Source organism: Poeciliopsis prolifica, unplaced genomic scaffold (assembly GCF_027474105.1).
Source record: "Poeciliopsis prolifica strain line A6 unplaced genomic scaffold, Auburn_PproV2 SCAFFOLD034, whole genome shotgun sequence".
NCBI lineage: Eukaryota > Metazoa > Chordata > Actinopteri > Cyprinodontiformes > Poeciliidae > Poeciliopsis > Poeciliopsis prolifica.
Genome location: NW_026562409.1, coordinates 2,731,420 through 2,744,867, shown reverse-complemented (window position 1 = coordinate 2,744,867; position 13,448 = coordinate 2,731,420). Strand labels below are relative to the sequence as shown.

Here is a 13,448-nt window from a genome sequence, read left to right as displayed (position 1 = left end):
GTGTGCTGCAGCCAGTCTTATCTTGCAAAAAAGATTTTTAATCTCAGTGGGATTTCCTGGTGAAATAAAGGTAAATGTTGGCTGGGAATTTTGGCTCTGAAGTTTCATTTTCACTCTGGTGTTTGTCTCTCATTGAGGCGTGTCGCCCATGATGTAATATGATTTATAAATAAGACAGCTGGTCCTTCACCTGGTAGATGACTGGATCAATTTCACCTGCAACAGGTAGGACAAACTGCAGATTTGCTCTAAGGAATTAACTGTATTATTATGAAATATTAGCAGTAATTTATTCTGAACTAACAGAATCTGGTTCTTATATTAGAGGCAAAGCTGTTCAGTTATACAGAGTTTCTGCTACTGAGTAGAAATTTGTACAGGTGACAGGAATGTGGAAATTTAGGTTAAATCTAAAAAAAAAAAAAAAAACTTCAGTATTTTCTTATTGTAAAATGATTTTGTTTTTCTTCTACAGGCTAACAGTTTCGTTTTTCTTTCCTGTTCATCCACCAACCATGAGCGATCCAGAAAGTTACCGACTCCACAAACTGATGTCTCTCAGAAGACAGAGTTTGATGCTGTGAGTTTCCTGATGACAAATGTTCATTGAGAAATTACTGAGTGGCATCTTAATCTGTTTTTATGATAAATATTACTTTGTTTCATGTATTTGTTTGGGTCAATGCATTAAAACAATGAAGTCAAATTTATTTGTAGCGCATTTCAGCAACAAGGACGTTTAACTGTGTTAAAAACAACACTCAGATTATAAGAGTAATTTCTTATAATCTGAGCCAGCGGGAGCATATAGTTTTGTCGAAATTGCTATAACAACTTTTGTTTTTAAAGACTTGGGGAAAAAACCCGATGAAAGGAATCAGTTTACTGCCTGAATCAGATCGAATTCAACAACAGGCAGAACTTTCTTGAATCATGACTAGAATATCGAGACAGCAGGAGGAAGAGCTTAATTTAGCCATTTTTTATACATTTTTATGTTTGGGCATGGCTTCAACTCTGGATGTTGGTGTGCAGATTAATTTAAATTTTAGATTGTTTTTTTGTAAAAAAGGTGCAAAATTTATTGCAGCCGCTGGAAGAGAGCAGATTAGAGCCTGTAAAATTAATCCAAGTTAATCTAACAACTGTGACAAAGAGCATTACTGATGGTTTTGTTAATTTCCTAAAGAATATTTTTTTTCATGTGTTTTTAGCGTAACCTATTGGCTTTTTTGCCCCTCTCTGTTGGGGATTAATCTACATGGATTCAAAGTCTCCCAGGACAATTAAACAGTAAAAGAGCTCAGCCATGGCCTTGGAAATCTGCTGGTACTGAACCGGGGTCCACTGTAATATGATCTGGCAAACTGGCTGTTGTACAGTGACAGTAAGGAGGTAACAGACACATATTCTTACTAAATGTTCCTATTCATTTTCTTTCAACAGGCGGAACATCTGCAGAGATGTTCAATTTTTACAAATAAGAAGCTGCGAAGAAAAGAACCGACTGATGAAGCTCGCAGAGACAAATTGTTCAAATCCAGTCGTTTTGAAGTGGCTGAGAGAAAACTCCTTCACCAAACTGGTAGAGATGTTCAACTTCTTTAAAAAACACATAGATGAGGAGGAGAAGAAGGACCACAGCGACACTGTGGACATCACCTTCATGGCTCATGGATCAATCAGAGACTTCATGATGCCAGCCAGCTGTCTGCTGCCTCTGGCCTCCATCAGAGACGTGGTTCTTTATGCTCCCTGGAACTGTGTCACCAGTGGGTTAGCATATGCCATCGCCACAGGACGGCTGCAGCCTCACCACAGAATCTTCTACTGCACCAAGAAGGATGGATGTCCAGTTCCTGATGAAAAACATCAACCTGCAAAACTACCGGACCGCTGGAACTCAATGAGTCAGGCTGGAGACCAGATGATCCCAAATATCACAGTTAGTCCTCTACGATCAGACGATAGTGTTTGGAAGAACTTTGAGTCTCTCACCAAACAATACGGTCCTGTTGGGAGAAATCGGATCGTCATTCCTTTTGTCCTCCCAGGAAAAGAAACAGAGAGCGTCCCGTTCTCTGTGGTCACCTTGGCCCTGTCTCTGGTTCTGCTGGAGTCCAGGTTCAAAGCCACCGTCCACCTGAATGCCTGTCTAACTGACCACTCTACTGTTCGTAAGTTTGACAGGGAATATCTGGAGAAGCAGTACGCCTGTGCTGTTGATGGGACTGGAATGAAAGGTTCTAATTACATCTTCAGTGTAGCATGGATAGAAAAGATGATGCATAAGTTATATTAGCAGTTCATTTTGTTAAAAATGTGTTCTCTCAATCTAAATGTAGGGATGTATAAATTATAATATCTACATGAAGATGAAGCTCCTCCCACAGGTACCAGATCTCTGGGTTTTATGCATATTAGTTTGTATTACATCAAATGTCTCATATCACACTATATATACCAAAACAACTGGAGCATTAAAAAATATTTTGTTTATTGGCTTCACATTCTGCTTTCACACGTCACAGCTAAATGGTAATGCTGCAGAAAGCCATTTTCTTCCAATCCACAGGCGATCAGCCCAACTCTGAAGTCAGAAAGTCAACAGACTCTCATGTGATGCTGTGTTGAATCTTATAAAACAACTGTTTGTAATTTGATAATAGCTTGTAAACCAATCGCACATTTGGGGAAGGGAGGGACTTTGTGCCACTATGTGTATGCTATAATTTCTGTCAATAAATGAGAAATTTGCGTATTGCAGGCACTTTGTGTGGTTTCTCTCTCTACAGTGACATTTTATGAACAGTCAAGAACTGTAAGGCAGCTAATTTAGATTATCACTCCTGTGTTAGGATGCAGAGGGGAAAATAAGACACTCGACTTGTCTGAGATTGTCACAGCAATCTGGTTGACGACCAGCTTTTTAAAATTATTTTTAATATTGCAACAACTACTGCATGTTTAGGAAATGTGACCCCTCCATTTCTTATTCTTCTGTGGTATTTTTCAATAAACTTTTCGTCTTTCCAGCATTTCTACAGTGAAATATTCTGCTGTGTTGGGGATTGTCATCAAATGCATAAGACTGAGTAGTAATCATTTAATATTTGTGTATATTTTTACTACAAAGCTGTTACATTTGGATAATACCATCTGTCTGTGAAGTCTCCTCTGTGGAAGAGGCTGGAAAAGATGCAGCAAACGTTCAGACAGAAACAGAAGAAAACAAAAAGGTTCTGGAGTTTCTGCAGGAGTTTCACAGGTAGGAGGGCGTGGCAGGAGTCACCAGACCACATGTAATTATCATTAACGTCAAATTTTTAATTTGAGTCTTTCTAAAAATATTTTTTATTTCCCATAATATTTTTTTCCAATAGTTTCCTCTGCTGCTTCGTTATATTTTAAAATTTATTTCATAAACATAAGGAGAGACATGTAATTTATTCATAACAGTGAACACTACGTCACATGAACAAGGTTTTCTAAGCACAATTAAACACAATCAGAATCAACAACCTCTATATTCTCATCTTGGTTCAAATACATGCTTTTAATTTACTTTCAGGAATCTACTGGTATTTGTTTTGGTGTTGTATCTCTTGGCTGTGCTGCTTCCTATACTTGCCTGTGTGGATTAACAAAGTTTCATCCAATCAGATTTCAGTCGATATGTGTTGCTATAAATCAGTTTGTTTTTTACATCCACAATGGCTGATTCAGAAAGAGAAATATCAATGATTAAAAATCCATTTTCTTTGCCCAAAGAGCTGGACATGATAAAGAGTCAAACTCTGAATCTCTTACTGAAGGAAAGCAACACATCAGTTTTATAGAAACAGAAAAAAGGAAAAAATAAAAACTGAAGAGAATTTGAGCCTGAGATTAGTAACGTCATAAGAAATTATTCTCAATACAATATGTCAGAGGCAAAAATCACAAGTTAAAAATCTATAACATGACAGAACATGTTGAACTGTACCTTCGTTTCTGGCTCACAAGTCTAAAGTATTTCTTGGTTCAGAGTTTAATATAATCTTTATATTTACTGATTCATGCATGAGGTCAGGGTTTGCACATTTAAAGTACCAGGTACATGTGAAACAACTGCAGTGTTTCTGCTGAAGGATCTAAATTCATGTAAAACATGTGGAGAGCCGCTGAGTTACAGTAAATCAGCTGATTTAAAGGAAGAGGTTTGGCAGAGATTCCTGAGCCAAACCAGGTCAGAGGTGTGTTTTTATATCAATCGTTGATATGTAGAATGATGTTATCATGATTACCTTAAATAAAACTCGTCCAGTGTGACGAGTGAAGAGTACAAAGAGAGAAATACAAGATACATTACACAAACCTAATGATTATTTCTATTTGCTGAGGGACTACCAGGTTTTACTCCATGCCAGCATCATGGAGCAGATCCTGCTGCAGCAATGAGCAGGTTTTTCTGCTTAGTGTTGGCTGAACTCTGTTGTTTATTATGATCTATAAACTGGAAAACTTTGACATTCATAAACTGGAGTCTCAGGGGATTTTGTCACAACATTCTCTTTCATTGTTATTTTTATGGCTGGAATTTTATAAGGCGTGTACATGATGTAATATGATCCAAGGTCTATAAATAAGGCTGCTGAGTACTTACCTGTTAAAACACCCTCATCAATTTTACCTGAACGATCTGCAGCAGGTAAGAGAAAATGCAGCTTAGCTGGAATAAACTCCCAGTGTTATTTGTAAATATTATTAAATAGTTAGTAATAGATTTATTCTTCAATAACAGAATCTGGTTATTACATTAGGGAAAACATTGTTTGGTCATACAAAGTCTCTGTTTTTTAGTGGAAGTACAGCTAACAGTAATTTGGAAATTTAGGTTAAAACTAAATAACTGGTTCAGCAGTTCAGAATTTTCTCATTCTCAAAATGATTTTGTTTTCCTTCTCCAGGTTAAGAGTTTTGTTTTTGATCCTGATCATTCACCAACCATGAACAACCTGAAAATTGATTTACTCCAGGATCTGCTGATTTCTCTAGTCGAGCTGGAAACGCGGTTACTTTTGTAAGTTTCTAAAGATTTAACAGACATCTAAAAATGTTACTGATATTCTGAGCAAAAGTGAAAGTGAAATCTAGTACAGCTTTGGTTGGTTGAAATAAATTCTTTGGTTGCAGAACAAAAAGAAGAGGAAACAACCGCAGCAAATCCATAATTACCAAATAAACATTTTCTATTGAATTGATCTGCAGCAAATCCATAATTACCAAATAGACATTTTCTATTAAATTGATCATCTTATGTTGCAGTTTGCGAACTTGACCTCAGCAGGACATTGACCCAAGTCAATAGCAGCAAGTCTACCAAATAATAAGGGTTAAGAATCTACATCCAGTTAAATCTCAATGTGCCCTGAAATAAACACTTTATGCTCAATTAAAACAATTATTAAAAAGCAGACTCAGCCAAACGTCCTCCATAGACTCTGTACTTATGATTACAAAGGCTTAAAAAATAACTAGGGTTTCAGTCATCCACCAAAAGCTTGAACACAACGCTAAATATTTAACAACAACAATTACAAATGACCTAAAATAATATTAAAAAAGTTAGCTACATACATATCCCCCTCTTCGTGATCAAGGCAAGTAAAACAAAATGGCGTTGGCGAGATTATTCCAGAAGCAATCTTGGCCAAGTACCCGGATGTTCAACGTTTACATTTTAGTGTTGAAAACGCTAATGCTAACCCGTTGTAAATAAGTCGGTTAATCGTTCAAGGCACCAATTGTGGAAGTCGGAAGTATAGAACAGAGTGGCTTAAATTGTTTTTGCCAGTTTATTCATGGCTTAAGCAATGAAATAGCAAGTTTGAAATAGCTAGCTTAGAACAGACCCGTACATCCTTCCTTTGCCGTGTTAATCAAATTGCCAACTTTCCCTGAAGTCACATAACATGATTTATACCGCTATACTATAAACGGCGTTTCCCCACATTAAAGAAGCCTTAAACAGGCACAAAAGAGCGGAAGCCAAACAGTTTTTTTCCATACATGCTAGGCTACATGACAGTGCAACACTGTCTCCATGGTTACTAAATGTTATACACATACCTTCTCCATAATGCAATATTTTATATCATCTTTCTAATCACACTTACTTGTAAAGTACATGAACATTAGTCATCTTACCTTGTAAAAACCGTTCGCTGCAAATCCGTGATTACACCGAATACACCAAATAACACGTTAAAATCTCAATACAGTAGAAAGCATTGATATTTTTACTCTGGCCAGTTTGCTGTGTGGCGACTAAAGAGAGAGAACCACAAGTGTCAAAGTCAGACTTTGAGGACCAAATCAGGGCCGCCATTATGTGGCCCTCTGGACACAAAAATAGAACCTTCAAAATAACAGTTGTTATTGAATATATTTGAATATATGATCAATTAAATCAAATCATCTTATCTTTTTACTGCCGAATATCATCAATCAGTCCCTTCAGTTTTTTGTGGAAATCCATGGAAAATCAACAGGGAATCAATTGATCCCCACTCTTTTTCTCACTACATAATTGTGAGTTTATTGCTAATTTTCTGCAAAAGTGGTCAAAAACCTAATGTTGAAGTAATGCCTATCTACCACCTGGAGGTGGCATTGTTTCTTACTTCTGCTCTCTCAGCCTTGCTTGGTGTCAAGCTTTAGTCTATGATTGACGTAATGAGTCACAATTACTGCCACACATAAATGCAAATATAACAAAATCACAAGAAAATATTTCTACTTATTTTGATTGCAAAGTTATTTTGATTGCAAAAAAAAAATCACACACAAAAAAACAACCACCACGAAATCCTGAAGTGAATGTGAAAAGATGTTTAGTATTTAATTCGAACCCCCTAAACCAGTTCTGGTTTAGGGGGTGATTGCCAGGACATGTCATACTTTACAAGAATGCACCAAATGCATTTTATTTTAATTACTAAATTTTTTTTCTGCAGGGCAGCTGTCCGTAAACATGTTCACATTTTGGAAAGCACAAAGGGCTCAGATGAGTGGAAGAAGCTGATGAAGCTTGCAGAGGACAGCTGCACCAATCAAACCGTCCTGAAGTGGCTCAAAGAAAAACCTTACACCTTCTACCAGCTGGTGGACATGTTTAATTTCTTTAAAAAACACATAGATGAGGAGGGGAAGAAGAACCACAGCGACACTGTGGACATCACCTTTGTGGCTCATGGAGCAATCGGAGACTTCATGATGCCAGCCAGCTGTCTTCTGCCTCTGGCCTCCATCAGAGACGTGGTTCTTTATTCTCCCTGGAACTGTGTCTCTGGAGGGGCAGTGTTAACATACGCCATGGCTACAGGAAAACTGAAGCCTCAGCACAGAGTCTTCTACACCATGAAGGATGGCTCTCCAGTTCCTGATAAAAAGCACCAATCCATGAAACTACCAGCTCGCTGGAACTCAATGAGGCAGGCTGGAGACCAGATGATCCCAAACATCACAGTTAGTCCTCTACGACCAGACGATGGAATCTGGAAAAGCTTTGAGTCTCTCACCAAAAAACATGGTCCTGTTGGGAGAAACCGGATCGTCATTCCTTTTGTCCTCCCAGAAGAAAAATCAGAGAGCGTCCCGTTCTCTGTGGTCACCTTGGCCCTGTCTCTGGTTCTGCTCCAGTCCAGGTTCAAAGCCACCGTCCACCTGGATACCTGCCTGGGAGACAAATCTATTGGACAGAAGCTTGACAGGGAATATCTGGAGAAGCAGTACGCTTGTGCTCCCGACGAGACGCTAATGATATGTTCTGATGACGTCTTCAGCTTCTCAGTCACAGATTATTTTAAGAGTTTCTTCAGTTAGACGTGTTTGTGTTGATCCAACTGATATTCTGAAAAGGACAAAAGATTATCAATAACCTGATTTCATGTTTGCTCAGACGTCTGACGACTGAAAGCACCAAGAATCAGGAACTGCTCAGGAACATGAAGACTGAGAGTGAAAGGAAAAATCTGCCTCCTCGCCTCTGGAGGCGCTGCACCAAAAACTACTGAAAGAACAAACACAAAACCCTCTGCAGAAGACACTGAGTGCAACTTTCTTCTTTACAAAATGTTAACAAATGGAGTAGCATCAGACCTTAGCATTTGTAGGACTTTTCTTTTGTCTCTGGTAAAGATCACAAAACATTTCTCTCACTAACGTCAGACTAGCGTGTTTGTTTTGGTTATATTTACCCAGAATGCCCTGCACCGTAGTCCACTTCCTGCTTTCAGTGTTCACTTCAAAACTGATGCAGCGTTGAAGTGAACCGAAAACGAGGTTTCTATGCAGATCAGACATCAGTTTTCTGGTCCACATCAGAGTTTGATAGACGTTCACACCTCCCCAAATGAAGCAGGCTTTCTGATAAATAAACTGAAGTTGTGTTATAACGGACTGAACAGGGCTTGTGTGAATGCAACCTAAATCAAACATGCTCTGATTTACACCAAACTGGATATGAATAATTACTGTCATTCATATTCATATGTTTTTATGAGAGTGTGACGCTTCAACTAACAAATCTAGTGAAAATACATTAAATTATCCTTCTTACTATTCAGAACGTAAATACAGATATTACCTTTAAGTTTCCATTCAGGACAGTCAACATTTTTTTAGTCAAAACTGAACTTTATAAATCTATAATATCATTACAGATTGTCGGATAAAGGCGATTTAATGTTAAAACGGCCTGCCATAAGCAAACCTACTAAGAGGTGATACCTCAGTAAAAAGGAAGATATTGTTAACCTTTGAACAAAATATGATGATTGGCAGGTTGATAAAGAAAATGTTTTAAATAACATTGAAAGACAGCATACAGATAAACATGTCGTCATTCATTCCACAGTATTAATAGAGGGATTTTTTCTCTTCTACATATTTACTCAGTGACTTCTTTAGATGCTCAGTTGTGTGTTTTTGTACCCAGTTTGTCTCGCCTTGCAGGTAAACATGTCGTCAGTGGTCTGATCTGGAAGAGGACCAGAGAAAATAAGAGTCCAAACACAGCTGCAGTAATTCACTCCACTTATACAGTGCCAGCTCATGTTATCTGTTAACGACATCAGTCTTAATAGACGAGTCTTGACCTCTGAACTTCAGGTTCTTCTCATTTGGATACATTTGATTAACAAATGTGAAAAATCTAAGAATAAAACCAATTTTGTTCCTGCTGCCACAAGCTTTCAAAATTCAACTCAGCAGAGTCTTAGTGTTGTTTTTTTTTTCTTTTTAAATTATTATTTTGATGTTTATTGATGAAACGTTTGACAAAATGTAATGTTTGCTGCCTGTTTCATAATTGGTGGCTCTGATGTTTTTATGATGAACCGCTTTGTTGCTGAAATGGATGAAAGTAATAATCCTGACTAATGAAGATACTGTTTTTAGCCCAGCATGTTTTTATTTGATTGTTTTTATGTTTTCTATATTTTAAATTACTGAGCACTTAGTCACTTTTAATCATGTTATATTTATTGTGTGTTAGTCAAAACTGTAACCAAGTCTACCTACTGGTAATTCATCCCAGTTAAAACTAGTTTAAAAAAAATAAAGTGTTTTCTATTTAAGGAAACAAAGCAGATTGCACCAAATCATTCATTCGCAGCGTTTTTTCTTACTTTCAAATATTTTCTATACTTGGGATAAAGGTGAAGTTACATCAGATGTATTTGATTCATACTTAATGTATGATTTAATTTTCTTTTAAGTTTTGCTACATCTCCCCAAACTGAAATAGAATATATGACTAGACTTCTTATTTATTGTGCATATTTGCTCAGTGATTTCCCTGGAATACGTTCCCTGCAAGAAATCTCACGTTTGTCTTGGCCTTCGCTCCTTCCTCGTCTCCAAATTTGGTTTCATTTTGCACACAGAGACCTTCATTCATGCCTCTCATGAGGTGACAAGATTTTCTAAAATACATTTTCCTAAACTATGTTGATCTGCTTGGAAAGAAAATGTGATACTGAATTTGAACAGTTGATCCAGCCAAAGGTGAGGTGAGCTCAATCAAGAGACCCTGAATATGTGACATTTTTTACATCGAGAAAGAAACACTGCTTGTTTTATTTTGTCTCTTATGTAGATGAATGCAGTTACAGGTCAGCCTTAAGTGAAGAAATCTAAATATTCTGTTAATATAATACATTTAAAACCAGCAACAAAGTACAATACACAGTAAAAGTGGAAACTAAAAGAAACTTTATAAATGCTGAGGACCATGAAAGCAGAAGGAAGTTGGATTACGGACAGGAAACGGCGGGTCTTTGTTTCTCCTTGTTACTTTGTATTATGTATTTACTCTAGTATTTATGGTTGGTTATGCATGTATGTGAACAACAAGCTGCATAATGCGAGTCAAACTCATTTTTATTTTGGGCCATATTTTAAAGGGACGGTTTTGCCAGAATGTATTGATAAAACCCATTAAAATGGTAAAATATTAATTCATAGTTGTTTGTTTCAGCATTCAGTAAGTTTTTCTTAAAAAGAAAGCTACCGTGGTCCCTGGGCCATGAGTTTGAGACATTTGGTCTAACTCATAATTTCCTCTGAATGAAGGAGAACAAAAAAACATAAATCAAAGTAAATTTGAAAGCATAAATCAAAAATTGGACTTGTTCTGATTGGCTACCTGGCTGCAGGTGTGAGGAGAGAGAGAGAAAGTAGCACAGAGGGCGAGGGAATAAGTCTAACACTAGAGAATGAGTAGACATAACTAAAGTTACAAAGAATAACTAGAAAAAAGAAATAAACATAATGAACCAAGAGAGCATTGAACTGAAGGAAAACAGAAAAAGGATGATATGATTAAACGAAAGAGACTCAGGAACACCGAATGTTGAAACTAGAATAAAACCCCCAAATAATCCAGGACCTGACAAAAGTACCACAAACCTAACCTGTACATTTCATTCTGAAATTACAAAAAGAAAACCCCTCTGAGCTTTTCAAAGTTTTATTCAATCAAATCTGGCTCGTTTAATCATGTGAGTCACCTGATTTCCCTAAATAAGATTAACCTTTACACAGCTTGGTAAATATTGGTGTTTATCACGTCACACGTATTGCAAGATGGAAAATGTAAGTCAGAGGAAGAGGTCAGGCGATCCAGCGTCCTATAAAATGCCTGCTGGATTCCTGTTGAAGCACAACCTCAAGCTGCACAACTTGAAGGAGCTGCTGACCAAATCACCTCTGGAAAACCTCACTGGACCAAATCCCAGCTCTGCTCCCTCTGCAGGTCGACTGACACAGTAAGCTTTTTGAAACCTTTATTTACTCTAAAACACAGACATGCTGCATTAGGTTAACTAAATCATCTAAAATTATTCTGCTAACAATGTCAGTTTTAAGTCATAATTTAATCCAAATTGGGCTTAATTGGGTTTTTATACAATGGTACTGATGGTTGTGTTTATGTGTTTCAGCTATGGCTCCAAAGAGGTCAGCTTCGATGCTGTTGGCTTCCATGATCCTTCTTCACTGGGCGACTTTTTCTGTCCAATCAGCTCTTTCAACCTCAGCAATCGGCATACAGCTGCCATATGAAAGTAGAGAGAAAACAGAGAAGACCCTAAATGTTGCAAAAGAATCTCTGTCTCTTTTCAAAGATGCCATGGGAAGTATGGACTCCAAGAAGCTGTCAGATGTAATGAAAGGCATCTCCAGCTTCGCTAGTTTTGCACCAGGAGTTGGAGCTGTGGTCTTCTCTGTCGTCAACATGGTCCTGGCCTTTATCCCTCTCGATGATCCAGTGCTGAATGAGGTACAGAAAGGTTTTGCTGAGGTGAACCAGAAACTGGACTCTCTGTCCATTAAGATCTCCAACCTGGCCACAGACATAGAATGGTTCAATTATGCCAGCATCTATTCCAGAGACGAACTTACTATCCTCAACACCTGGGAGAAGCTTGGCGAGTTTCTGCATAGAACAGAATCACAAAGTCCCAAAGAAACAGCTAAAAAAATTAAAATTTTCACCAGTTACTATGAAAGTTCAGGAGCTGAGTCCAGTGTGTCCAACCTTTACCGCTACCTGACAGTGGACAGCACGTCTCTGAGTGAAAACCTCAACAGTCTGCTGAAGAAGAAGTTTAAATGTGACATTTATATGATCAGCAAATATAACCTGTACTTGAGCAGCTTGTTTTGGAAAGGGATGATACTCAACCAGTTCTACTGGAAACTGACTGGTGTCAAAAGCAAAGCAGCTGAACCTGGGCAGATGTTCAAGAAGGTCTCTGAAGCTCAGTTATCATCTGTGGAGTTCTGTCTCACCAACTACAAGCAATACTTAAAGAAAGATGTGGAAGAGATCACCAAAGATCAAGGTTCTGACCAAAACTCCCTCGCTCTTCAGGTGAAAGAAGCTTTGGACAAGAAGTACAGCTGGTACAACTGGGTGGTGGTGGTGTTTGACAAAAGTCAGAACAAAAATCTTATGCTTAATGCCGAGTTTACCTTCAGCAGTGGCGACCTCGTAGTTGCTGTAGAGTACACTGTAAAGGCAGACACGACACATGTCGAAGAGGTGAAGACTACAGCCACAGACTGTTTTGAAAATAAGAAGTGTGAACCTAAGACAATTTCAAAATTCTTTATATCTGCACAGAGATGCAGTAATATTTTTTTCCCAAAGGATCATGATGAGAAAATTACTATCCCTTTGACAAAATATACCAAAGTTTCACTCGTTGCGTATGGAGATCAATTTATAGAGGTGCCAACACCGTTTCACCGAGTGAAATGTTCCTGGAGCGGCTATGACAGTTGGACTTCTGTTCATTACTCCAGACTCTTACCTGTCTGTGTTAACAATCAATGTAAGAATAATGGGACATGCAAGAGGCTGCTGCGGTCCAACGAGTGGTTTTGCGAGTGTCCTGACAGCTACTATGGAGACACGTGTGAAAAGCAAATGATTGTGCCAGAGCCTGACCTCCCACTGGCACCAGAGCCTGACCCCACGCTGGCACCAGTCCCAAGCAGCCCTGTAGAGTCCAAACAGGTCATCATCATCCTAACTATTATTTCTGTTTTGGTTCTGTTTGTTGTGGTGCTGATGTTGTTTCTGAAATGTTGCAACCGTTCTTTCTGCCGTCAGCTCAGTGGTCCCTGCTTGGAGTTAAAAAGACGCAGAGAACACCAGGATAGCAGAAATCCATGAAATAAGCCTGAGCCAATAAAGTTAGAGGCAATCATTGAAATCCGACAGACGTTCAGATCTGATGCTGGTCCATTTTTCTTTTGAAGTTGCGCTCAGTTTCTTCCTCTGAGGTTTTCATATCGTTTCCTTCAGTGGTTCTTGTTTTAAAAACCAAAAACACAGATTTCACTTTCATCGCATCACTTGTTTTTGCCATGACAAAATTTCTTGTGAATGCATCTTA

At 38.1% G+C, this 13,448-nt stretch overlaps 2 protein-coding genes across 3 annotated transcripts; both read left to right on the top strand.

The window, feature by feature from the left end:
* Positions 1 to 488: 488 nt before the first annotated feature.
* Positions 489 to 2,928, top strand: LOC129373987 (uncharacterized). Of its 2 annotated transcripts, none has more exons than XR_008607440.1 (2): positions 489 to 580; positions 1,215 to 1,322. XR_008607440.1 is itself a non-coding variant. In XM_055052167.1 (2 exons), the coding sequence occupies exons 1-2, from the start codon at positions 516 to 518 to the stop codon at positions 2,300 to 2,302; spliced, it is 921 nt and encodes a 306-aa protein (XP_054908142.1). In that variant the 5' UTR covers positions 489 to 515; the 3' UTR covers positions 2,303 to 2,928. The 2 variants fall into 2 exon arrangements, 1 of the variants encoding a protein (XP_054908142.1); XM_055052167.1 differs by lacking the exon at positions 1,215 to 1,322 and adding an exon at positions 1,447 to 2,928.
* Positions 2,929 to 11,488: 8,560 nt separating this feature from the next.
* LOC129373808 (cephalotoxin-like protein) lies at positions 11,489 to 13,225 on the top strand. Its single transcript, XM_055051893.1, has 2 exons — positions 11,489 to 13,066; positions 13,163 to 13,225. The coding sequence occupies exons 1-2, from the start codon at positions 11,489 to 11,491 to the stop codon at positions 13,223 to 13,225; spliced, it is 1,641 nt and encodes a 546-aa protein (XP_054907868.1).
* Positions 13,226 to 13,448: the final 223 nt, after the last annotated feature.